Raw genomic sequence first — 27,061 nt, forward strand, 5'->3', positions numbered from 1 at the left:
CACGCGCCCGCTTTTATAATTGCTGAGGTTGACAAAGCTTTATTGCGCAGAAGGGTAGATGATCAAGGCTAGTTAGCTAGCGTGCCGCAGGCCGTGGAGACCTTTGGCGACTCCGGCCCATTCGGCGGCCTTGGAATGATAGTGCAGAGCCTATCAAAAATAAATATGTACTAACTAGCCCGTCAGAAAGCCTTACTAAAGTCCTTGGAATAAATTTCGGGATCATCGCTGGACCTTAGCTTATCACATGCTTCTTTGGAGGGATCGGGCAAGAATTCTGGGGTAGGCTTACGGACTTGGCACGCCCAGATCATATGGTCGAAGTTATCTTTCTCACCTGAAAAGCAGCAGGAGGGATTAATCTCTGTATTTATAAATTTAGATATTGTCAGGTGGCGCTGAGGCAACAAAGACGTTGACGCTGGTGGCGCGCGGATTGAAGGACGCTGAAGTTCGCCCTTCTCTCCCACTGAAGGACGTGCTGCCGAGCCCTCTCTTGCCGAGTCCCTGTCTTGTCACCAACACCGTGACAAATCTGGTGGAGGTGGGATCGATCTCATGTCCCGTACCCCAACGGTTAGCCGGTGCTCCAGTCCTATACCCGTCAAGACGCCCGTCCACTGCGCTCGCCGCCGGATTCGAGGCTTACCACCTGAGCCTGACCCATCGGGTATGACCTCGGAACCACTTGGCGCCGTCTCAATGCCTGGCGCGACCACCCCAATGCCTGGGGCGCCCGCACCCTACTGCACGCTCCAGAACCCCCGCATCCCGAAGTCCTTCCACGGCGACATCTTCGAGGACGTAGAAGACTGGCTGCCGCACTACGAGCGAGTTGGCGTGTTTCACCAGTGGGACGACGCCCAGCTCAGGAACGTCAAATTCAGTCTTGACGATGGCGCTCGGACCTGGTTTGAAAACCGTGAAGACCAGTTGTCCCCTTGGAGAGAGTTCCGGTGTCGTCTCCTGTAAAGATACGGCAGCTCGGATCGACGCGAACGGGAAGAATGCGCTCTGCAATCGCGCGTTCAGCTTCCAAATGAAAACATTGCAGCGTATGTAGAGGACATGATGTGTCTGTTCAGGCGCGTGGACCCTGCATTGTCCGAAGACAAAAAGCTACGCCATCTCATGCGTGGCGTCAAGGAGAAACATTTTGCTGGCCTTGTCCGCAGCCCTCCGAAGACTGTCGCCGAGTTTCTCACTGAGTCTTCCACGATTGGAAGGGTTCTTCAGTAAAGAGCGTCCGCGTGCGATCAACCCGTGTCCGCCGCCTCCGTTTACGGCGAGTTACCATTCCAGGGCACTGACGCCTCCCTGCTACGCGATCTCATACGTTCGATTGTGCGCGACGAACACCGCCAGCTGTACGCGGCCCCTCCCAAAGCTCCAAGTTTCATAGCGACCTTTTCCGCGAGGAGGTGCAGCAAGCGCTCCGGCCGCCCTTTCCTGCCGATGAGGCTCGTCCATCCTCTCCTCCCGTCTCGCCTCACCGTCGTCTCACCTACGCCGAAGCCCTGCGGCGCACTGCTCCTGCTTCGGCGTCCTTCGTTCCGGCTCCTGCTGACCTCGGGGATATTCACCTGAGGATCCACGCTACGAATAACACCTTCACGGTCGCTACCCCGCACGAGACAACCGCCCTTCAACTCGTCCAGCTCAAGGAAGTAGTCCTGCAAGAGACCGCTTACACTGTCGTAGCCTACGTTGCACCGCCTGCGGCTGCTGTGCGCGGAGTCATCTCGGGAGCCTACTGGGAGGAGACGCCGGAGCAGATGCTACAGGACCTCCAGACCCGTAACCCAAACGCTGATATCATCGCAGCCCGCAGAATGGGTAGAACTCATTCCGTACTGATCACCTTTGCGCACGGACCAGTCCCCCACACTGTACGCTACATGAGTGTAGTGTACAGGTGCATGCCGTACAAGGGAAGTCCAGACGCGTGCAGGAACTGTCGTCGGCCGAGCCATAGGTATGACGTGTGCCCGCACCCCAAGGCTAGTCTCTGCCTGCGGTGCGGAGACAAGCATGAACCGCAGGTTGTGCCCTCCTGCATCCCGACCTGCATTCTCTGTGGAGGACAGCACCTCACGGGCACCGGCTCATGTAAGGCAAGAAATCGCACCGCCAAACCAAGCAACCCATCGCCCCAGAAGGCAATTACCCCTAACAAGGACGACTTTCCTCCGCTGCAGACGGCTCTTCCATCTACTGCAACATGGGCCTCCAAGGCTGCCGGGACGAACACCAGGACCTCCCAGGACCCGGACGTGAAGGCTTTGCGGGAAGAGGTAAAGCAGCTCAGGGCAGCCCTTTCAACCGCCACCTCTGCTGTATCTCCCCATCCACAACCGCCAACCCCTTCACCCACCCAACCCGCCCAACCTCCCGCCCAAAAAAGGAGGCCTGACGAGAGCCCAGTCGAACCAATAGACCTAGACGCCAAATTTCAGGACTTAGCCCAAAACTTGGAAGCTAGGCTCACAAAGCGCATCACTACGCAGGTCACTGTACAGTGCCAGCTTATGATTGAAGCTACCGTTACCAGTCTAATGGATAGTGTCATCTCTAGCATGATGACCAAGGTAGAGGAGCGCTTAACTCGCCTCACTCCTGGATTCTCAACGGGCTATCCTCCCACAGTCCCACTCTCCACACCCCTCCTTCCCCTCATTACCCTACAACATGGCTCCTCCGACGGGCCCTAATTCTTTAGAGATTATTCAGTGGAATTGCAGGGGCTTTCGGCGAAACCGCGTTCCTCTACAGCAAATTATCGCAAGTTCGTCATCACCACCAGACATTATCGCCATTCAGGATGGCAATGTTTGCAAGCAACGGCAAGGTACGCTTTTATCACCGCAGACCCCACTGATCTTCCTCGGGTGGTCACATACGCCTGTAAATCCTTGCATTATGTGGAACACGTAATTAGCTCCCCTATTGCTCACAGCCTGATTGAAATTTTACCGCCCACCCCTGCAAAATCACCCCTATTCTTTCTTAACCGCTACGTTCTTCCACGTCAGCCAACTAACCTTCTCCCCTCAATTGTCAAATCCGCAACCCAATTGACCGGATGAAACACCCCTACTTATTGCCGGCGATTTTAATTTCGCTCACGTGGGCTGGGGTTATTGGCGCACCAACCACAGAGGAAGTTTTATACAATGAAACGCTGGTGCTCCACCTGACCATCTTTAATGATTTCAGCTTACCTACGCAGATTGGTAACAGTGTTAGTGCCGATACTAGCCCAGACCTCACGCTTTGTAGAAACTTGGACCACCTGCAGTGCAAAAGAATGCTACCCACACTAGGCAGCGATCACCACCTAATTCACATAACGCTAAACTATCGCCGATCTCAGCGCAAATTTACCGTTAAGTACACTAATTGGGACGTGCTCCGCAAATTTAGGCAAGCGCAGCCAACAGGCCCCCTACGACCTAGAAACCTGGATTATTCAGTTGCAAAAAGACATTCGCCAACACACTCAAACGCTCGACTCTGCCCCAGACATCCCTGTTATTGACAGCAAGCTCGCCCACCTGCTCCAAGCACAGGACAACATAACGCAAAGGTGGAAAACTCAAAAGCACAATAGTAGACTAAAACTGAAACTTGTCCGGATTCAATCCCAAATAGGACATTGTAGTGCCACTCTTTGCAAAGCTAACTGGGCTCAGGTTTGTGACGGCTTCCGCGGCAATATCCACAATCCGCGCTTGGCACCTGTTACGGCACATGCTAGACCCCTCGCAATCCAAATCCCTGACGCGCCTTAGCATTTGCCGCCTCGCTCACAACCATCGACAGGACACCGACGCCTCCTTCGCGCTGATGAAATGCACCTATAGCGCCCCGGTCTCCCTTGCAAGTACCCCGATTATGTGGGCCCACCCCAGCCCGAGCTTGACGCTCTTATTACAGAATCAGAATTTCGCGCCGCCCTATTGAAATTACGGAATATTGCTCCCGGAGACGATCAAATTACCAAAGCAGCTATTCGAAATCTTGACGATGCTTCCATCTCTGACTTAGTCGACTACCTTAACGAATGTTGGGAGGCAGGTACTCTCCCTGCCTCGTGGAAGCATGAAAAATCATCTTTATTCCAAAACCCCACAAACCTATCACCCTAGATAACAACCGCCCCATTTCTCTTACATACTGCCTAGGAATGGTCTTCGAGCACGTAATTCTTGCTCGGCTAACAACTTACATGGAAGATAACCACCTTTTACCCCACAGTATGCTCGGCTTTCAGGCGCATCTATCTGCGCAGGACGCCCTACTTCAAATTACGCATGACGTGCTTGATGATACCATCCCACACCACACTAAAGCTATCCTGGCAGTTGACCTCACCAAGGCATTTGACAGAATTCGACACGATGCCATCTTACGGGAACTGCAGGCTCTACAGGTAGGCCCTAAAACATACAACTACGCTCGCGCCTTTCTCTCGGGCCGCACTGCCTCCGTGCACATAGATCAGATTACCACACCCCCTTATACACTCGGAGAGCTCGGAACCCCTCAAGAGGCGGTCTTCTCCCCTTTTCTTTAACGTTGCTTTCATCCCCCTAGCTCACAAACTGGCTCTAATCCCACACCTAAAGCATACCCTGTACGCTGATGATATTACCACATGAACCACTTATGGATCTGACGGGAAAATTGAGGAAACTCTTCAGTTAGCAGCAGACACCATTTCCTCTCACGCGTCATCCTTCGGGCTCGAATGTTCCCCCGCTAAGTCCGCGCTCTTCCTAAATAGGCCAAAATCTGGCGCTAACTCGCCCATCCAAATCGCTTTAAAAGGATCCCCTGTCCCCATCGCACCCGCCCTCCGCATCCTTGGCCTCCACTTGCAGGATTCTGGACGAAATGAACATACCCTTGAAAGACTGAAGGCCTGCACGCAATCCGTGTTGCACCTTCTACGCCGAGTATCCTCCCTTAGCAAGGGTTTAGACGAATCGGACAACATGAAAGTAGTGCATGCATTTACGCTTAGCCGCATTCTATACGCAACACCATATCTCAAATTGAACACCGCACGGAAACCGAACGCGCAAACGCCATGATCCGCCTTGCGACTAAGGCAGCCCTAAACCTACCTCGTATCACCAGCACAGCTAAACTCCTTGCACTAGGCATGCATAACACCATTCAGGAACTAGTTGGCGCGCACCTTCAAACACAGTAACTTAGACTTGCCATGAGCGCCACTGGCCGCCATATACTCTCCTCCCTTCGCATTAACATACCAGCTAACCAGTCAACCCTTATAGCCATCTCTCGACGCATCCATGCACCTCTCGTTGTGAAAGCCCTTCCTCGAAATGTCCATCCCCAATATCATATCCCTCCCCGCGTAGCTCGCGTTAATGCCTTCCATAAATATTATGGGCAAGCCCACGATGCTGTTTGGGTAGACGCCGCATGTACAGCGCATGAAGCGGTGGCAGTTGCCTACAATCAAACCCTACCCCACCTCGTAACTCACCGTGTTCCCTCAGGCTCTACGCCCGAGGAGGCAGAGGAGACCGCCATCGCCCTAGCCCTCGCACATTCGGACGCCCAATACGTCTTCAGTGACTCCAAAACAGTCCAACTTTGCCAGGGGCGGGGATTCACACCCCTGCCTGGCAATTGCTGAACACCCCTGCCCAAAATGTACCGCGCAGGGTAGAGCTCCAGTGGGTGCCGGCTCACTCTGGGAACCCTGGAAACGAGGCTGCCCATACATTGGCCCGAGGTTTGATTTGCCGGGCTCAGGACAGTCTCGATTCGGGATTTTCGAGGGAGCGGACGCACACCTTTGCGGAGCTCACGCAAATATCCCGATTGCACCGCCGGATTTACCACCGTCCCCACCCCACTCTTGCGCACTCCCAACAGATCCTCTTCAGACGCCTCCAGACCCGCACTCTGTCATCCCCTCAGCTGTTATCCCACTATTGTGGCACTTCTCCTGCATGCTCGCTATGCGGTGACCCTCTCCCACATCCTTTTCGGCTGCCCTGCTGACCCCCCCCCCCCCCCCCGCAGGGACAGCGCGCCATCTCGAACTGGGGGGACTGGGAGGTCCTGCTCACGCCTTCAGACCCGACATCGCAGCTTGCTGCGGTGACTCTGGTTGCGGACGGCATGCCCCGACATGATTTAATTGATGCTGTGCGGGACCTCGCGGTGGCCCAGGGACCCAGCTGGATCTAAAACTCACTTGCGAAATAAAGTTTTTCTGTCTCTCTCTCTGTCAACCTATGTCTTGTGAAATTATAAGCCTCACCTCCAAATGGAAGAGATATGTATAGGCTGTTATGTCGCCATGGTAGTGACCGCTTTTTAGCCAAGTTAAGCAAGTCCATAAAGGAAACATTAGACATATGCATGTAGCTAAGGCTTCTTGGTACGTTGACGATTTCCTGACTTTTATTGAAATTTACCAGGATTCTCGTGAATCCAGGGCTTTTATAATATTCATCATGCTCAGACAAAGCTTTTACCCGCTTGTTTTAACATTCGAGCTACCTTCTAACAAGCTCAAATTTCTGGCCATCAACTTCCTCTTTCGCCCTCGTCTTACCTGCAGGGCCTTTGAACCACGCAATAGTGAGGCTCCGTTACTCTCCAGATCAGCCCAAATCCAAACCTTTTTAGAAGTGCGAAAGAGCGATTGCGAATCTTTGTTCTCATAGGGCCTTCTAAAATCCTTTCCACTTGCCATGTGTAAAAGTCTCCAGCAATAGTGCAATAGGCTCTTGCTCGCAGGCTAGCCTTGCCGTCTTCAGATGCGTATTGCAGAAACATTCTTAAGAAAACAGAGCACTCAAGAGCAATCATGTGTCCGTGCGCAGTCTCAAAAGCAAGCAAACAAAAACAATAAAAACTTACATGCTTTTGTACATGGACACCATCTCTCATTATCTGGAGTGAATTGAGAAGCGATTAGAGGTACCGGTTGTTTCTTCAGATCGTTAGAAGTGAGACAGGCTACGCAAGTTAAGCAGGCGTGACCGTCACATGCGCAACAAATGCAGAAAGAATAGCCAATTTCCATTTTGTTGAATGCATACAAAGTCTTGAGTACCAACCCTCACTTCCGTGCGGGCAACACCATGTGGGCCAAACCGGTCGTTTTTTTAATGACAGCCTTCGAGACCATAATCTTTATGTAAAAAAATAATAACGAATAAGAGGATCAACTTGTAATACATTGCAACACGTGTAAATGGTGCAAGCTACTCTTCGATAAGTGTTTTTTTTTAGTTGGAGAATGGAAGGATAGGCACACGGGACAATTATTATCGAAGCGAGAAGATAGCTAGACTAGGAAGTGTTTGCATGAGCACATCATTATTCAGCCTTTCAAAATAAAAAGAACTTGCTTGTCTTCGCACCTGCTGATTATGTGCATGTCGTTAGATGTCGCGGCAACTCAACATGTATAAGTAGTTATGCCGTTTCCCAATAAAATTATTGGAAGGTAGCGCTGTGTGTGTCCATGTCTTTCGCAGTCCCTTGTCCTTTGATGCGCTGCAACTAGTATGAAACAAGCCCAAGTTTCGAAGTTATTGGAGGCGTGTTTATTTGAGGAGGCTTGTTTATTTTGAAGTGTCTTTGTGGAGGTCCTGAACATTCCGGTTGATCCATAATATTAAAACAGCGCTAAGCAACAAGGACCAAGAACGAAGGGAACACACACAACGGCGCTGATCTTACAACGAAATTTTATTTGAAGTAAACACGTCAATTTATACGTACACCAGAACTACGCACACGCGCATGGTCAAATACAGATGTACTTATTAAAAATGCAAATAAAAATAACATCGCATCAAAGGCTCCTGCAGTTATCGCCGATATGCTATCCCCTGTGCAACAGGCTCATTTCCTTGGAGGTTAGAGATACTTAAGGCGCGCTGACGCAACTGCTTGGCTTCCTGTTGATATGGAAGGCTTCTGCTATCTCCTTTGAGCGCCTATCATTGTGCACAAACAACACTTCCGTGTCGACAAAATACAGTGTGCATTTACACGTGAAGCAATGCTTGGCTAAGTTAGACTCTTTTCCCTAGGAATTGGCGTGCTCCATGAGGCGTACATTAATGCATCGGCCGGACTGACCTATGTACGTAGAACCACAAGACAACGGTATCTGGTAGACAATGCCAGTTCTGCAGGGGACATATTGATTGACATGGTTGATGCTACACCCTTTCCTCTTTCTATGTCCTTCACTTTTTCTTTGTACTGCGGCCCCTACTTTACATAGTTTATTAGGAACCGAAGAAAGAACATTAACTCCGTACTTAGCCCCCACTTTTCTAAACCGGTGTGACAGGTTGTGAACATATGGCATGACAGCCACTCTCTTTTTGACTAGACTGCACATATGAGGTGCGCTCAGAGCACTTCAGCGCATTTAACACTTTATCAGAACTTGATACAGTAACCGGGTCCAGGTATCCTGCTTCCCTGCACTTGCGCACTTGGGCTAGGAGACTGCTGCTCATTTGATGAGGACAAGATTTGTTTATTGCCATGCTTAAACAACTAGTAAAAATTCCTTACCAGTTTTGAATGGAACGACTTATAGTTCAGTAGGGGTCTCTCGCTCCGGGGGGAATATTGCCAACACACATGGTATCGTACAAAAGTCAGCTTCAAATCAAGAAATTGCAAGACATTTTTCTGGGGGACTTCATGCGTGAACTTCAGTCCCGAGCCATTTTGTGTAAAAACATCAAGAACTCGCGACACATATTCAAGATCAGGGGGTCTTCCAAAAACCAGGAAATCATCCACATAACGAAAAATGCGTATGACTGTTCCGGCTAATTCATTCGACACTTGTTTTATCAACGCGGCTCAAAAAGATAATTCTCCGGATAGGGGCTATCCTAGCACCTGTACAGATACCCGACTTTTGTATGAGTACTTTGCCTTCCCGCATAATATGCGCGTTATTCAGGTAGAATCACAACAGTTCTAGAAAGGACGCGGTTGGAATACCGCAGGAATTCTAGGAGAGGCATTCATCGTTGTGACCCGCCGCGGTTAGGGCTCTCGGCTACTGATCCGGAGTTCCCGGGTACGAACCCGACCGCGGCGGCTGCATTTATATGAAGGCAAAACGCTAAGGCGCCCGTGTACTGCGCGATGTCAGTGCACGTTAAAGATCCCCAGGTGGTCGACATTATTCCGGAGCCCTCCACTACGGCACCTCATTCTTCCTTTCTTCTTTCACTCCTTCTTTTATCCCTTCCCTTACGGCGCGGTTGAGGTGCCCAACGATATATGAGGCAGATACTGCGCCATTTTCTTTTTCCCCAAAACCAATTGTTATTGTTATTATCATTATTATTATTATTATTATTATTATTATTATTCATCGTTGTCCTCAGTGATACATTGCTGCACGTATTTCATGAATTGGGTATGTGGAAGTGAATATTACAAATCAACCACATCCACGCTAAAGCCAGAGCAAGGGCCGGGATTTTCATCCCTGAGGAATCTTGCAACAGTTTCCAAGTTAGGAACCATGAAAGGATCCACTACATCAAGTGCAGAGAGATGTCTGCACAGGTAAGTAGATACAACTAACTGCCAAGAGTTGCGCTCAGAAACGATTGCTCTAACAGCACATCAGGTTTGTGGGTTTCTGCCGAAAAAGATACTTCAAGCTCTGAAAGCTTAGCTTCTTTAATCTTTTTCGCTAAATGTTCGAGACTGAAACTCTCCAGTAAAGCCAATGCCTTTCCGTTAGATCGAGCCGGAATTCTTTTTACACTTTTTAAATTCTTTTGAACCGCGTCACGGGCTTGTATGGCGAACTGCTCTTCAGAAATTAGAACAAAAAACCCTTCTTTATCCGACTGTAAAACGCGCAGGTGATTTTCAGAAAAATAGTTGACTAGGAAACGAAACTGATTATGCTGCCCTTCGAAATACCGCTGTTAGCAACCGCGTCAACGCATTCAGACTCATATGTCGGTCGATCTTCAGCTGGGGCTTTGAAGAAAACATCTTTGGCTTTGGTCCGTGATGTTTCCTGTTTCGTTTCCTTGATGTTTGCTTGATGTTTCAAGGTTCTTTCTAGGCTAAAACGAATCTTGCTGCTCTATTCTGTATACTCTCGATCTGATCAATCAAGGTTTTCTGGTGAGGGTCCCAAACACAACACGCATACTCCAGCGCCGGCCGAACGTGTTAATTATATGCAGTGTGTTTTCAGGAGAAAAGGTGAGGATTTCAGATTTCGCTGAACGAAATTTTACGCTCTGGCATCCTTTGAAACAACATTACTGAAATGGGCGTTCCAGGAACATTCACATGAAAAAGTCACACCCAAATATTTATATATAGGTTGCTTGTTAAAAATCTCAGCGTTCAGAAAATAACAATTGTCAATTTTTTCTTTTCTTTTTGAAGGACAAATGGGCACATTTTTTTTCTTGCATTCAGTGGCATTTTTCGCTTCTTACACCATGAGACAATGTTACTAAGGTCAGTTTGTAAATAAATAGAATTTTGTTCAGTATTTATCGTTTTGTACAGGACAGAGTGGTCAGCGAAGAAACGTAAACGTGAGCAATACTTGTTGTTGGGCTAGTTGGTTAGGATACATGCTAGCAGCGCACTAAGGGCGAGGCACAGGAGCAAGAAGTACGACGGGACGAGGCGCTGAACTATCAACAGTTAATTTGGAAGACGAGGCGGACCAGCATTTAAGAAGTGCCACATAAGGCCACGTGACCACGAAAAAACAAATCAAGAACCAAACGAAAGGTGACACAAAAACTTCTGGCACAAAGAAGCGAGAGCAAGACCTCACGTGCCTAAGAAAAACCGAATCAGAACAAGGCAAAATATAAGATATATTTCTACAAAGGAAACCAACTCAGGTAAAAAATTTGCGCAGCCTTAACTTAACCAACAAAAAGGCCAACCCAACCAAAACAAAACCTGGAAGGAAAAACAGTCCCTAAAACTATGACTTTACGCATGACATTACGCATTTGATGAATAATAATAGCCAACAACAACACGGCAAAAGAAAACGAAACAAGGAAGGGGAATAAAAACGCTCAAAACACTAGAAGAGCCAACAATGAAGACAACTAGAAAAAAAACTAAGAAAACGCTAAAATCATGGTGGTGGACATGAAAAACCCCACAAACAACACGAAAAAATATGAAAAACACGAAAGAAGTTAAAAACCTTGATGAGAAGAAAAATAAAACCAAGCAACTTAAAAAGTGTTGTTAATATCTAAAAAGGCTAATTCCTTTTCGGTCAAAGAAACTGAAGGTTTGCTGACACACTGCTCCTTCGAATGGATTATGTCGTCAGCTTCTATCATCTCACGTGTCAGCTTATTGCCGTGTTCCTCTATCGCTGTGGTCTTTTCGACGTCAGGCAATCAACCCGATTTCAAATCTTTACAGTCGCGGCAGTGAATGACAAGATGTTGGACCTTTTGCTTCACATTGTTGTCATGTTCTTTCAGCCAGCGTAATGTCATAGTTTTAAGGATTTCTTTTCTCTTCCAGGTGGCTCTAGTTTTGATTTTTTTTGATGGGTGACCTTGTTGTTGTATAAGTTAAATGTTTTTACCTCAGTTGGTTTCCTTTGTACGAAGATATATCATATTTTGCCTTGTTGTGATTCTGTATTTTCCTTCTTAGTCCTGTCAGGTCTTGCCCTCGCTTCTTCGTACCTGAAATTTTTGTGTCATGTTTCGTTTGGTCTTTTTTTTTCGTGGTCATGTGTCCTAACAGGGCACTTCTTAAATACTGGTCCGCCTCGCCTTCAAAATAAAAGTTGATAGTTAGCGCCTCGTCCCGTCGTATACTTGTTGTTCCTGTGCCGCGCCCTTAGTAAGCTGCTAGCATGTAAGCGTGAGGATATAACATCATTAATATAAACTAAATAATAGCGGCCTTAAACCCAGCCTTGAGGGACTCCCGATGTCACTTCAACACAAGGGGAAGTAGCTCCATTTAAAATGACACACTGTCGGAGCTGGGACAAGTATTTGATAGCCCACTTGCACACTTCCCGATTAATATTTTCCACATTAAGTTTGTTAATGAGCAATGGGTGACAAACCATGTCGAAGGTTCTTTTAACGTGAAAAAAAACAATTTGCCCGTTTTTATCTACCTCAGATATTAAGTCTTGATAAATATCAATCAATTGTGTAGTACAGGATAGCCACTTACGAAACCCATGTTGCTCCTAAAATTAATAGCCCATGTTCTAACAAATGTGTTACTATTTGCTTGTATAAAATATGCTTTAATATTTTGCAATAAATTGATGTTAATAATAAAAGCCTATAAATGTTTACATCTTTTTTTTAACCCCCCTTGCGAGCTGGAACTACATGTGCCAGTTTCCAATAATCCGGTAGCACGCCAGTAAAAAGAGATTTGGTGTATATGAGATAAAGGCAAGATGCGATTGGTCATGCACAGCGCTTCACCATGAGGGGAGATATATCATTTGGGCCGGGTGCCTTCGTTTCATCTATACCCATTAACAATGATTCAGTTCCACCCACAATAAGCTCGACAGGGAGCTTTAATGGTGCAGCACTCACACATGAACCCGTGAAACTTATTTTTGGTAAAAATACGTAATTAAAAAAATTGAAACAATTTGCCGCAGCTGTATCCTCCATAGAAATTTATAATTGGAACGATTTAATTTCTTCCATTTGAGTGAGATCCGCATCCTTTCGCATATTTCCAAAAAAGCTTGGGATTAGCTTTAATAATAATAATTGGTTTTTTGAGGAAAGGAAATGGCGCAGTATCTTTCTCATATATCTTTGGACACCTGAACCGCACCGTAAGGGAAGGGGATTAGCTTTCACATTGTCTTTGAGGTGACTGAAGTAACGATCCTTCGCATTGTGTAATTTACCCTTTGTATTCATTAGTTACCTCATTCAACCTTCTGAACTGATAACTACTTTGTGTTCTTTAAAATGCGAGATGTGCTCGTCTTCTCTCTCTTATTGGTCTCAGGATTTTTCGTGTCACCCATGGCTTCATTCACTTTTTCAGCCTAACTGAATCAATACTTGGCACATAATTTTACGTCAGTTAAATCACTTTTCTATTTAAAAAGTACCACAGTTTCACAGTGGCAGTATTATCGCAAATGCAACCGAAAACGGACAAATGATCAAAAAGTTCGCCAGAAATGGCAGCATAATCATCCTTATAAAAAAATATACCTCTTCCATTGGCATGTCTTGGTTCGCTTGATCTCATCAAAAATCATCAACGTCGTAAGCGTCAAATCTCATCAACGTCAGAAAATATGTTTAGCTGTTTGAGTGCCTGTTACTGGTGTTACCGTTCACCTTTCTTCTATTTTTTATTTATATCTTTCAGTGGAGACAACAATCGCAACTGTACCGCGCTGTTTCCCCTGTGTACAGGTTGTATGTTGTCCTGAGCCTAGCCAGGTGCAAAGAAGCACCTTTTTTGCGGGGAGTTTTAGTTTCTGTAAGAGGAAACAGAGAATAAACTTCAAACTTCTTATTTAATGCTAGCTGAGACAGCGAGGTGGTCACTTATCCCTAAGGTACAAGTGACAGAATCTACAAAATTAGGCGAGTTACAAACCAACAGGTCCAAAATTTTATTGCGTGTAGGCGCACTCACGTACTCTGTGAAACCGAATGTGTCACCAATGTTTTTCATTTCCAAATTTCATGCTTAATCTGCCCCGCAATCAAGCTTTGCTGTAAATCTTACGTTCCGAAAACTTTTTTGGGCACCTGTACAATGTCGGAAATTTTCAGCTCATGGTGCCATGGCTTTGAACGCAGACGTCACTCGTTACCCTTGAGCGTTCTCTGGAACGGTTCCCACGGCCAAATCTGAGGCATGATCGCACCTTCGCAAAGGATGTGCGTACGTGCACTAAGTGCGGCCTCGTTCGCATCTCCCAGGGGCGCTGCTGTCGGGCGATGATGAGGCGCTGGCCGAGAGCGCGCTGCGCTACGCCGTGGACCGCGTCAACACGGACCCGGTGCTGCTGCCCGAAGCCAAGTTGTCGCTGCAGGTGGAGCGCCTCGACGAGAACGGAGGCACGCTGCAGGCCTACCGAAAGGGTGAGCTGGCCACATGACACTCACTGAACGAGGTGCCTCGAAAACTATGTACTCCCGCATTTGCCAGTTACGTTTGCACTCGTCTGCTCCTTGCCCTGAGCTTTCCACAGTTCGGATAACCCGCCAGGTTCGTCTCATACATGTACTCTTTCAGGAGAGGGACGTCTCGTCTTTGAGACTTGGTTTACGTTATTCATGCCATCACAGTCTGTTCACCCGACTGATGCAACCTGTCGTCATCATCATCATTAGCCTAACTACACATACTGCAGAACAAAGGCCTCTACCATATATCCCCAAATAACCCTGTGCATTGCCAGATGCGGCCGCCATATGCCCGCCGACTTCTTAATCTCATCCGTCAACCTAACTTCCTGCCGCCCCCTACTACGCTTGCCTTCTCTTGGAATCCACACTGTTACAATCGGTTATCTTGCCTTCGCATTACTTGCCCTGCTCAAGCACATTCCTTCCTCTTGATTTCGACCAGCTCTTGCATAGATCTTGATGTGATCTTGCACGTCTTGCATATGATCATGTTCGAACTTGCCAAATCCCAAGCACTTCTTACGGAAAACTTCACAAAGTTTTTGTACTACTTTCTTACTGTGTAAGGTCGCTAAAACATGGCAGCATCCATACAGAATCAGGCGTAGAGACAGCTGTACGCTGTAGTTATGTCGGAATAAACCAAGGGTGTAACTGGACAGCTGAATAGTTTGAACAATATGAATTTCGACATAAAGAATATGTCATGAACTAACTATTATTTTAAGCACAGGACTTCCAACTCAGCTTGGTTGGGTAACTATAGTAGGATTCAAATTAAGAACGCGCTACGGCAGATACCCCTTAGAGGTGGCCTGCCAGCCACTGGCATCGCCCGATTGTCGTGACGGCGCGGGCAGTCCTATTTCATGAAGACACTTGCCAGTGGCCCGCGATTTCACGCCAGGGCATTAACCGCGATGTCATGAGAACCGCTTGATGCCGTTGGCTGGAGGGCCTTCTTTGAAGGGCATTCGCCGCTGCGCTCCCTAGTTGCGTCCGACTAAAAGTACTGATCCTCAACTACAAGTTGTGACGGTCGTACTGTCAATTTCAGTGTTCTATTTCTCATTGCGATTTGCAATGTTTTCAATTGCATATGACCATAAATGCAGTTTTACCGCGATAGCGGTAAAGGCCCCGTTCTCCAGAAAATCCCTTGTCGATGTTCGTAGTGTCGGCATTGTAAGCGAAAAATCACGTCCACGGCGCTGGCAGGCGGTCCCAAAGAGCAACCTAGGAGGCAGGGGGACCACCTAGGTCACGTGACCTTGCGTCATCACCAAAACCTGCCCACCGGATAGTGAGCATTCTGCCCGCCGGGGCAGGTGGCAGTTAAATTAAGGATTAGTAGCTCGGGGAGACCAACCTGGGCTACACAAGATCCACCGCTGGAAGCACCTGCCATCGCAGGGCGCAGTGGCGCATCGCTTAGCCGCTGCGCCACCGCGCCAGGAAGGGTACGAGGATTCCCAAAGATCTATGAATCTGAAGTCGAGAATGTCCTTCTGCATATATGGGAATTCGCCCATTACGCTATCTCGCGTCAGACCCTAAGGCGGACATTCAGTGTTCACTCCAATTTTTTTGTTCATTCCACTCCTTTCTTTTTTTTCTCTGTCTGCTTTGAGGTTGCAGTATAGCGTGATTTTGCGCATGTATTACGGCAGCGTCACATGTCGTCAAGCGCTTGGATTGTATCGCACTGTAAAACATACGCAGCAGATTGCGTATATTTCGGTTATTTGTTGTATCTTACTGCTTGTTGTCCCTTTGCACGCATATGACAAACAGTTGTCCGCCGAAGCCGCGTACACGTTACGCGCTCCCAACAACGCCTTCATTGTCTTCTCTAAAATTCTGGCGTGCTGAAGGGTTCGACCGACAAACCCTTCTCCGGTTCAAACAAAAGGCGGCAGGCACATGTGAAAAAGAAAGAAATTGTGCATGTTTAGAGGAAGAAGAGAGAGGCCGTATGCGTAAAAGAAGAGGGCGCCATCTTTCGATAACAACAACAAAAGAAGAAGTGGAATATGCGCGTCTCCCCCCGCCACGACGACCGACCCTCCGAGGCGCTGTACGTGCTGGTGGCCGTGACACTGAGCGTCGTGCTTGTGGCCGCCTGCATGGGCTCCGCGCTGTTCACGAGGCCGGACGGCCTGCGCGCCGACACTTCCCTCTGGCTGCTGCCCATGGCAAACCTCTCCGGCAGGGCGAGAGCTTCCGCTCAGTGGATCCTCGACCCGGACTCCGTCGACGAAGACTACCAATACCCGCGGTCAGCGGGCTAACGGGATGCAGCGGACGCCGGTGCTGTGCCCGGTGCTCAGTGACCCCTTATTTATGCGCCGTCGGGCCTTGCGTCCTTTGTGCCCTCACTGCATATTCGAACGCTGACACGTTCTGCACGTGTGTGGATGGTTGGGGTGGGGGCTCCTTAGTAATGCGAGCTTTGTCAGGCTTCTTTTTGACCATAAAAGGTGTGGGCTGTTCATTTGTGCAGACTATTCGAGTGTTTTTAGCCTTGGACCAATAAGCGTTAGCAGTCATCTCAGTGCAGCTCGGGTGTTCCATAGGACGATGCGGAACCCGAGTATGCGATGAGGCAGTGCCGGCCAACGATGCGGGGGACTTAGGAGGCGACTCTGTCTGCAGCAGTGCTCTTGGAGACGAGGATCGCCACATTGACCGATAACACTACTGGGGACAGCTGGACCACGAGGACTCGGTATACTCGTGTGAACTACCAGTTGTGCCGGAACACTTGCTTTTTGCGAGAACTGTTTCTGTCCCACAGTAAATGATATCGGCATCGCATTAAAAACACGTGTTGAGTTCTGCGGATGAATTTTCATCCCAAGTCGCTGCGCCAGTGTACACGACGGGAGAACTATATTGTGTTTACAGCTTCTGGTAGCGCTTTCCGTAGAAATCTCAGGCATTTAAATCGTCGTGACCTAGCTTTCGCAAGTACAGATGTTGCAGAAACTGTCCACTGTCTCAATGATTTCGTATAAAGGTCCTACCTTCTTGATATATTGAAATGTATTTCATCGGAACAACTAGAAGGCTTTTCGAGCAAAGAGCTTCTTTTGTAGCCTGTAAAAGCCCGGAAAACTGTTACAAGATGGATGCGGTGCAGTGGAAACACTAGAACACCTGCTCCTTCACTGTGCTGCGTTCGCCGATGCTCGTCGCGATATGCTTGCGGCCTATAGGGCGCTGGGCATACTACCAGACTCCCTCAAGACGCTATTGTGGCTGCAGGGCAGTGCGCGCACTCGTTAGCGAACCTTGACGAGCCTCTGTGCATTCTTCGAACACACAGGCTTGACGTCGCGTCTGTTCTCCGTCAGGTAGTCACACGCATTGACCGAACGCTCCGCGAGTTCATTAAGGGTCCGGGACAGGCGCAATGGGAAAACCTGATGGAAAATCTGGGGAGTGACCACTACATAATCAAAACCCAAGTGGCCTCCGACCGACTCAAGCGGCAACTAGGCACGGCTAAAATCACAGACTGGAACGCCTTTAGAGAAGCATGCGACGAACACCTCATCAAAGGAGGGTTTCAGTCGATTGAAGAATGGGGAAACATACTCAAGCAAAGGCAAAATGAGCACACCAAAGAGATCAAGAGAACAACACAGACACCCGAAGTAGACGCCAGGCTCCTTAGGCTATGGGAAGCCAGACGTGGTCTAAAACATGAACACAACAGGAAGCTGAAACTTAAAATAGCAGAAATTACAACGAAAGCAGAGGAGTACGCAGTACAGTTGGCGAAAACGAACTGGCAGCATTTCAGTGACTCCCTTAACGGAACTCTGAGCACAGCTAGGACATGGCATATCCTGAAAGCGCTCATCGATCCGACCAAAACCAAAGCAGAAAACAATAAAGCAATATACCGATTAATCCACCAGTTCGAAGGAACCGATGAGGAACTCCTGGACAAAGTGCGCATCAAGTGCTTCGGGGACACAAACCCGAGAACCTATGCAAGAGATTATCGGGGGAAAGAAACTCCAAACGTAGATAGACCCATTACACGGGAAGAAGTCTATGCAGCAATTCGAAGCATAACTAGGAATACGGCAGCGGGTGCGGACAAAATCAACAACGCACTCATCCGCAACCTCAGTGACGAGCTAGTCGCAGAATTAACCGATTTCCTCAACAAGCACTGGGCAGCGGAGACCGTTCCCGAGGATTGGAAGCATGCAGAGGTGGTTATGATTCCAAAACCGGGTAAAAAGCTACAAATCGAGAACCTAAGACCCATCTCCCTCACATCGTGCCTCGGCAAGCTGTACGAGAGAGTGGTAACATTAAGGCTACAACAATACATGGAGGATCACGAACTCTATCCCCACAATATGTTCGGATTCAGGGCGAAGCTGTCGACCCAAGACGTACTTCTACAAATCAAAGAAGGAGTTCTAAGTAACGTTCCTTGGGACGGAGAGAACGTAATAATGGCACTGGATATCAAAGGAGCTTTTGACAACGTAAGCCACGAAGCCATCCTGACAGGCCTGGACGATCTGAACTGCGGCAGGAGGGTCTTCGGTTGCGTCACAGCTTTCCTCTCAGATAGAACAGCGACGATAGGGCTGGGAGAACTCCGCTCGGAGAAGTTCCACACCCAAAGGGAACTCCCCAGGCCTCGGATATCTCACCTACGCTTTTTAACGTTGCAATGATCAGCCTTGCAAAACAACTTAAGGAAGTCGAAGGAATACACCATGCCATGTATGCCGACGACATCACCATCTGGACAAATACGGGCTCACTAAAAGAAAAGGAAGGAAGACTACAGGAGGCCGCGACCTGCGTAGAGAACTACGTAAAAGCGAGAGGGCTAGCATGCTCCACCGAAAAATCAGAACTGCTGAGAGTCTGGAGAGGGAAACAAAACCGCACAGTCCCGAACAGCGACGAGCTTAGGCTCAACGTCTACCTAGAGGGAAAACCCATACCAGAGAAAACACTCATAAGAATCTTGGGCATGTGGATACAATCAAACCAACGGTGTACACATGCACTTGCTCTACTCAAAGCTTCCACCCTACAAGTTGCCCGCATGATCACGCGCGTCTCCCATAAACGCTCGGGCATGCGAGAAGAAGACACGCTAAAGCTGGTCAGGAGCCTGGTGATCAGCCGAGTCAAGTACAGTCTTCCATACTACAACCCAATCAAAAGCGAAATCCAACAGATTGATGCGATTATACGCAAAGCATACAAAACAGCACTCCATCTACCGCAATGCACATCCACAGAGAAGCTTTTAGCACTAGGACTTCATAAGAACTTTGAAGAACTGAGAGAGGCACAACACGTTGCCCAGTTGCAGAGACTACAGCAGACTCCGTCTGGCAGGGAGCTTCTGCAGAAGTTGGGATGCAACGAACAAATACAAGAAATCCAGCGAACCGCGACTATCCCGGACGGCATACGAGGCACAATTAGAGCGACCCCCATCCCCAAGAACATGGACCCCAACCTACACGAAGAACGCAGAAAGGCGAGAGCCGAGTACATCCAAAATTAATAGCCAGCCAGACAACAACGGTGTATGTGGACGCAGCCACATACCCCAGAAGGACGGGACAAAACAACCCCAACGCGGTAGCGGCTGTGATAAACTCGGACATGCGGGAGATCATCAGCGCGTCGTTACGGGACTGCACGGTAGTCGAGGCTGAAGAAGTGGCCGTCGCTCTAGCGGCAGCGGAGGGCTACCGGACTAAGTGATCCTTAACAATACTAACCGACTCTCAAACGGCATGCCGAAATTTCATGTTAGGCAGAATAGGTCACAAAGCGCTCCGCATACTCCGCTCTGGGGACCGACGCAAACAAAGCACAGAAGAAGAACCAATAAAACATACGATGGTATGGACGCCGGGACACGCGGGAGTGGAAGGCAACCAAGCGGTCGACAGGGTAGCTCGAGGGTAGACTTTCTACCGAGCTCCCTCCACAAGCGACCTCGAGGAAGCCGAACCTGTCGCTAGAGATTACTCGGCAATCTTAAACCACTACAAGGGCTGCAGGAAACGGTACCCCTACCACATAAATCTCTCTCCAGGGAAGACGCCGTCGCCTGGAGGCTGCTACAGACGGGCTCATACCCGAATCTAAATACACTCAACAAAATACAACCCACACAATACACAGACAAATGCCCATGGTGCCATGAAACGCCCACGCTCTATCACATAACGTGGGCCTGCCAGAAAATAGAGGTGGCACCAAAAATACCAAACCCGAGTGCGGAGCAATGGGAAGGAATGCTCTCCAGCGACCGTCAGGACGTCCAACTTGGGCTAATCCGGCGAGCACAGCTGGCAGCGGCATCCAGCGGAGCCCTGGACTAGGGGCAGATGACCATTGCTAAGAAGACGGACGACACACCTGACTCCGCCAAATTGCTCACCTACTCTCTAGAGCTCAATAAACGTTTTCCTTCCTTCCTTCCTTCCGCGAGTTCTATCTTGAACGATTAATAACTTGACGCCCCATTCCAGTTGTAGCCAACACAGTGCCGTGCGCGTGCGTTTTAATTCCTCCAACATGAAATAATCACGCGCACAACCTGGACACATTTCTTATTGTGTAAATAGTTTTATATATTACTTCTTCCCCCATCCTCTCTTCCTCTCCCCTCACCTCTTTCATTTAATTTCTCCATTCTGCCTGCTATCCTTTATTTCCGCTGCCCCAGCTCAGGTGTTTCAGTGTCGATGGCAGATGCCGGGGCTAGCAAAAATCTTTTCCTTCCTTTTTATTATTTGTAAGGCGGGGGTTTATTTAAAAGAGCTGGGAGGAAGGGAGCAGCGGCGAGAACAATCCGAGGGCAACCAGGTCGGGCACAGACACTAGTGGCGATAGCAATATGGCTGACGCGCAGGGCCATCCTCTTCGTTTTCTCGAGTCATCTGCTTTGTCTGGGTCATCATCTTCTTCACAATCACCCCCAGGGCCAAGAGGAGCCATCCTGGCGACTTACGGCGACTGCAATATGGAGGGGTTCTAGTAAGGCTTGAGACGCTGGATGTGCGCTGTCTCGCGGCGGCGGAGATCGGGAGATGGCGTGAAGGGTTCGACGACGTAATTAACTGGAGATGTGCGCTCCAGGACACGGCAGGGGCCGTGATACTTGGCGAGAAATTTCGAGGAGAGTCGAGGAGTACTTGATGGTATCCAGTGCCACACAAGCGCACCAGGAGAGAAGTGCGATGTGTTGTGAGCGTTGCCGTGGCGGAATTTCTGGCGATACTGGGAGTCAGTTGTGAGTGGCCGGGAGATTTGGCGACAATCTTGTGCGTGTTGCGCGGCTTCGGAAACGGGTATATTCGGAGGCGTCAGGTTGGTGAGGCAGAATGGTGTCTATTGTAGCAGATGGATGATGGCCGTAAAGAAGAAAGAAGGGAGAGAAGCCAGTAGTGGACTGCTGGGTGGTGTTGTAGGCGAAAGTCACATAAGGGAGGATGAGATCCCAATTTGAGTGGTTGGATGCGACATACATAGAGAGCATGTCCCCGAGGGTGCGGTTAAATCGCTCGGTGAGGCCGTTGGTCTGCGGATGATAGGAGGAGGTGGTACGATGGATTATGTGCACTGGCGGAGCAGGGCGGTGACGACATCGGACAAAAAGGCGCGTCCGCGGCCGCTAAGCAGTTCACGAGGTGCACCGTAACGAAGGACGAAACGTTGCAAAAGGAAGGAGGCAACGTCTGTCGCTGTGGCAGACGAAAGGGCGGCGGTTTCGGCATATCTCGTGAGATGATCAACCGCAACGATAGCCCAACGGTTGCCGGCCGCAGTGTACGGAAGCGGGCCGTAGAAATAAATGCCGATACGGTCGAAAGGGCGTGGTGGGCAAGGGAGTGGCTGCAACTCTCCAGCAGAACGATGAGGAGATGGCTTGCGACGTTGACAGGCGAGACAGGCGCGTACGTATTTAAGTACGAAGGTGTAAATACCGCGCCAGTAATAGCGCAGCCCGATGCGGGTGTATGTCTTAAAAACTTCCGCGTGACCGGATTGTGGGTCAGCGTGGAAATAGGCGCATATGTTCGTACGCAGGTGGCGAGGAATAACGAGTAACCACTTGCGGCCGTCGGTGCTGTAGTTCCGGCGATAGAGGAGGTTATCGCGAATCACGAAGTGGGAAGCATGGCAGCGGAGAGCACGGGATGGGGAAGCAGCCGTGTGGTTGGAGAGAAAGTTGAGAAGAAAAGCGATCTAGGGGTTAGTACGTTGCGCTGAGGGCATGTCGCTGATGTGAAGGGACGACGGGGAGACGTCAGAGGTGGAAAGGCTGGCGATCTCGGCTGTAAGTGGGCAGCAGGACAGGGCATCAGCGTCTTGATGCTTGCGGCCGGAACGATAGACCACGCGGATGTCATATTCTTGGAGACGAAGAGCCCACCTGGCAAGGCGGCCGGATGGGTCTTTCTTGGAAGAAAGCCAACAAAGCGCATCATGGTCCGTCACAACGTCAAAAGAGCGGCCATAGAGGTACGGGCAGAATTTGGCAAGGGCCCATACGATGGCCAAACACTCTTTTTCACTGACGGAGTAATTAGTTTCAGCCTTCGTAAGTGTGCGGCTTGCGTAGGCAACAACGTATTCATCAAAACCACAGATGCGCTGGGCGAGTACGGCGCCGAGGCGGACACCACTGGCGTCCATGTGGACCTCGGTAGGAGCGGTCGAGTCGAAATGGCGCAGTATGGGCGGCGCTGTGAGGAGGCGGCGCAAGGTGTTATACGCATCGTCGCACGCCGGAGACCCCATCGATAAGTCGCAACTGCCGGACAGTTGTGTTAAAGGCGCAGCAATCGAAGCAAAGTTGCGAATAAACCTCCGAAAGTTAGAGCACAGACCTAAGACGCTGCGCGAGTCTTTGAGGGAAGTGGGTTTGGGAAAGTCTGCGACAGCGCGAAGTTTAGCTGGGTCGGGACGAACGCCTTGCTTAGAGACAACGTGTCCTAAAATTGTCAGCTGACGCGCAGCAAAACGGCATTTCTTCAAGTTGAGCTGCAGGCCAGCGTCAGAGAGGCAGGTCAAATAATGCGTCAGGCGGGATAGATGGGTTTCAAAGTCTGGGGAAAAGACGACAAAGTCGTCGAGATAGCATAGACACATTTTCCACTTGAGTCCACGCAAAATGGTGTCCATCATCTGTTCGAAGGTTGCAGGGGCATTACAAAGGCTGAATGGCATCACAGTAAATTCGTACAATCCGTCGGGGGTTACAAAAGGAGTTTTGGGACGATCGACCGCTTCCATGGGGACCTGCCAGTACCCAGAACGTAAATCGAGGGAGTAAAAGAGCTCCGCCCCTTGCAAACAGTCGAGAGCGTCATCTATGCGGGGGAGCGGATAGACATCCTTGCACGTTATCTTATTAAGGCGGCGGTAATCGACACAGAAGCGTTAGGAGCCATCTTTCTTTTTCACAAGGACAACAGGCGATGCCCAAGGGCTACTTGAGGGTTGAATGACGCCGTTTTGAAGCATTTGGTTGACTTGCTCTGTAATAGTCTGGGGCTCGGTTAGATGCACACGACAGGGGCGCTGCCGCAGCGGCGCGTGGACACCAGTGTCGATGCGATGGGTGACGGTGGAAGTTCGGCCCAAGGAAGTTTGGTGAGCGTCGAAGGGAGAGCGAAATTGATGAAGGAGGGCGAGAAGCTGTGCTCTTTACGGCGGGGGAAGATCGGCGTCGATGGAGCGCAAGAACAATTCGGTAGAAGAGCGATCTGGCGTAGAGGCAGAAGGGCTGAGCGCGTTCATGACGAGGAGCGGTGTATCGTCGGTCTCCTCGCGGATGAGCAGAGATGCGATGGTCTGCACACTGCCGAGGCATTCACCAAGGCGCAGAGCGGTAGGGCAGGAAAACGGGTTAGAAACCAAAAGTATCGAAAGGCCAGCGGACACAGTCAGTACGGCGTATGGCAGAGGGAGACACTTGCGGTGCAGAGAAGTATGGCCTGGAGTAAAGACGACAGTGTCGTCACCGATAGAGTCTCAAGACAAGTGTACAAGAACGGAAGAGCACGGGGGAATGTCGATGTCTTCGGCGGCGAGGGCTTTAACACAGGCAACAGGAGGAGTAGCGTCCAGAAAAGGATTGGGCAGAGAAGAGAACCCGACTTCCGCTCGAGCACAGTCGATGATAGCTTCATGGGCGGAAAGAAAATCCCAGCCCAGAATAACAGGATGGGAACAGGAAGGCAGCACGACGAATTCTATCGTGCAGAGGGAGTCCTGAATCACAACTCGAGCGGTACACGCTGCGGACGGCTTGATGTGCTCAGCGCTGGCCGTACACAGCGACAGTCCAGCAATCGGCGTCTTTACCTTCCTCGACGAACTACAAAACTTTTCGTCCATAACAGAAATCGCAGCGCCAGTGTGCACAAGGGCCAAGACAGTAATGCCCTCGACAGAAATTTAGATCAGATTAGCAGGGGATATGTGAGGCCTTGGAAAGTTCGACGGGGACGCAGTTCTCGCCTCAGGAACTGCGGAACCTAGTTTTCTTCCTGAGGGAGATTGGGGCGACGTCGCATAGGTGAAACGGAGCGGCGCCCCGGTGAAGGTGAACGGCGTCTAGAAAGGGCTGAACGGTCAGGAGAAAAAGGACGACTAGACGGCGGCTCAGCAGATCCGGAGTACTGACTCGTGGAAGGCCAGTACGCGGGAGCTGGAGGAGGTAACGCGTAGACTGGGAGACGGCGGCGGCAAAGCCGGGCCACATGACCAGGCAAGCCGCAATTGTAGCAGATAGGCCGGTTGTCGGTGGTACGCCAGGGATTGCTGACTCGCGGAGCCGGCCGATGAGAAGGAGCCACCGCTCGCGCAGGTGTTGGAGGCAAAGCATAGGTAGGCGGTAGAGGTCTGGCGACGACGTCCGCGTATGTCAGCGGAGCTGCCATAGGGGGCGGCGTCTGGGCGACAACGTCGGCATATGTCAATGGAGCGGCGACAGGTGGTGGCGGATGGGCGGGTGGAAGAGCCTCGGCAACCTGCTTTTGGATGGCATGTCGAAGGGGTGGAGCCAAATCTGGAGCTTGCCCTGTAGGGTTAGGGAGAAGAGAAAGCTGACGCGCCACTCCTTCCCGAACGAAGTCTTTGATTTGTTGCACCAGCGATAAGGTGTCAGGTGCTGGTGTCAGTCCAGCAAGCGATTCAACCTGTCGAGGGTGCTGTCGAGTCAGGAGCCTCTGCTTCCGCAGCTCCTCGAAGCTTTGGCAGAGGGTGACGACTTCAGCAACGGTGCGCAAGTCGCGCGCTACCAGCATCTGAAAGGCGTCGTCGTCAACACCCTTCAAAATGTGTTTAATCTTGTCAGCTTCTGATATGTTCAGGTTGACACGCTTGCCAAGGTCAATGACGTCTTCTATGTAACTGGTAAAGCTTTCGCCGACCTGCTGCGGCCGTTCACGCAAGCGTTGTTTGGCGCGGAGTTTCCGAACAGCAGGACGACCAAACACTTTAGAGAAGGTTGTCTTGAAAGCAGACCAGGTGCGGATGTCCACCTCGTGGTTCCGATACCGCAGGTTAGCCACGCCGGTGAGATAAAAAATTACGTTATTTAGTTTGGTGGCATCGTCCCCTTTGTTGTAAAGGCTCACCCTCTCGTAAGACGTAAGCCAATCTTCGACATCCTGCTCATCGGTCCCACTGAAGAAAGATGGCCGGGTCCCGTTGGCGAAGGGAGCCGGCGCCGGTAACAGCTGGGCCCACTTGCACGGCCTGATGTTGAACGTCGTGAGGCATCGCAGGGGGCGGGAGAGTACGGTTGCGTAATTCCAGGGCTGTTACCCGGCACCTCCACCATATTATTTTAATAAAAACCACTACTACCACCACGAGCTCGATGATACATCGACGTATCAGGTAGCATGCACGAAAAAGATGAACCGAGCAAAAAATAGAGATGAAAAGGAAGCGAAACGGGCAGAGATGTTAACCAGAAAGGTATTTTGGTTCTTTCCACATTGTTGTCACGTGTGGGTGCCGACAGTCTGGCAGTCGGTAGGACAAGGAAGAGGGGTTCTTAAAGAAACTGGTTATTGGGCTGATCTGCACTCACAAAAAACTGAATGACTCAGCAGCGGTGACAGCAACAAGCTTGCTCAGCAATACTGAATTTAACGCTCACAACGAAATCTGGAGATACGGGACGCAAAACAATCACAGCAGTCTCGAACAACGCAGAATCGGTTCCACCTGGGTGCAATCATTCGAGGCAAATTTGTTGGACAGGCCGATCACGCTGGCAGAAGTGCACGAAGCGATGGGGGCCCTCACTAAGAACACGGCAGCTGGGGGAGACAGGATACGCAATTCCCTCATACGCAACCTGAGTGAGGAAGCGGTAAACCAGCTGACAGACTACCTCAACCAACTCTGGGCCGAGGGCTCCATTCCGGCCGAATGGAAACACGCGGAGGTAGTGATGATCCCCAAACCGGGCAAAAAGCTGCGGATCGAAAACCTACGACCGATCTCCCTCACCTCGTGCCTGGGAAAGTTGTACGAAAGAATAATTACGAAAAGAATCCAGCTATGGATGGAGCGAGAACAACTCTATCCACACAGCGTGTTTGGATTCAGGTCAAAGCTGTCTACGCAAGACGTTCTCCTACAACTCAAGGAGGACGTTCTCGCCAACATCCCGAAGGCTGGAGAGAATGTTGTCATGGCCCTAGACATCAAGGGGGCCTTTGACAACGTCAGCCACCCGGCGATAATGGAGGGCCTCCAGAACATAAATTGCGGAGAAAGAACTCACAACTACGTGAGGGCCTTTCTCGCAGGCAGAACTGCCACCG

General features: G+C 49.9%; 1 protein-coding gene across 2 annotated transcripts in view; it reads left to right on the forward strand.

Moving 5' to 3' along the window:
- The window catches only part of LOC144096705 (glutamate receptor ionotropic, kainate 2-like), a 153,309-nt gene that overhangs the window by 18,802 nt on the left and 107,446 nt on the right, over positions 1-27,061 (forward strand). For both annotated transcript variants that reach the window (XM_077629549.1, XM_077629550.1), the window contains exon 2: positions 13,992-14,153. In XM_077629549.1, coding sequence (XP_077485675.1) covers positions 13,992-14,153 — 162 coding nt within the window. The remainder of the gene's footprint in view (positions 1-13,991; positions 14,154-27,061) is intronic.

This window comes from Amblyomma americanum, chromosome 7, assembly GCF_052857255.1.
Source record: "Amblyomma americanum isolate KBUSLIRL-KWMA chromosome 7, ASM5285725v1, whole genome shotgun sequence".
NCBI classification, from domain to species: Eukaryota; Metazoa; Arthropoda; class Arachnida; order Ixodida; family Ixodidae; genus Amblyomma; species Amblyomma americanum.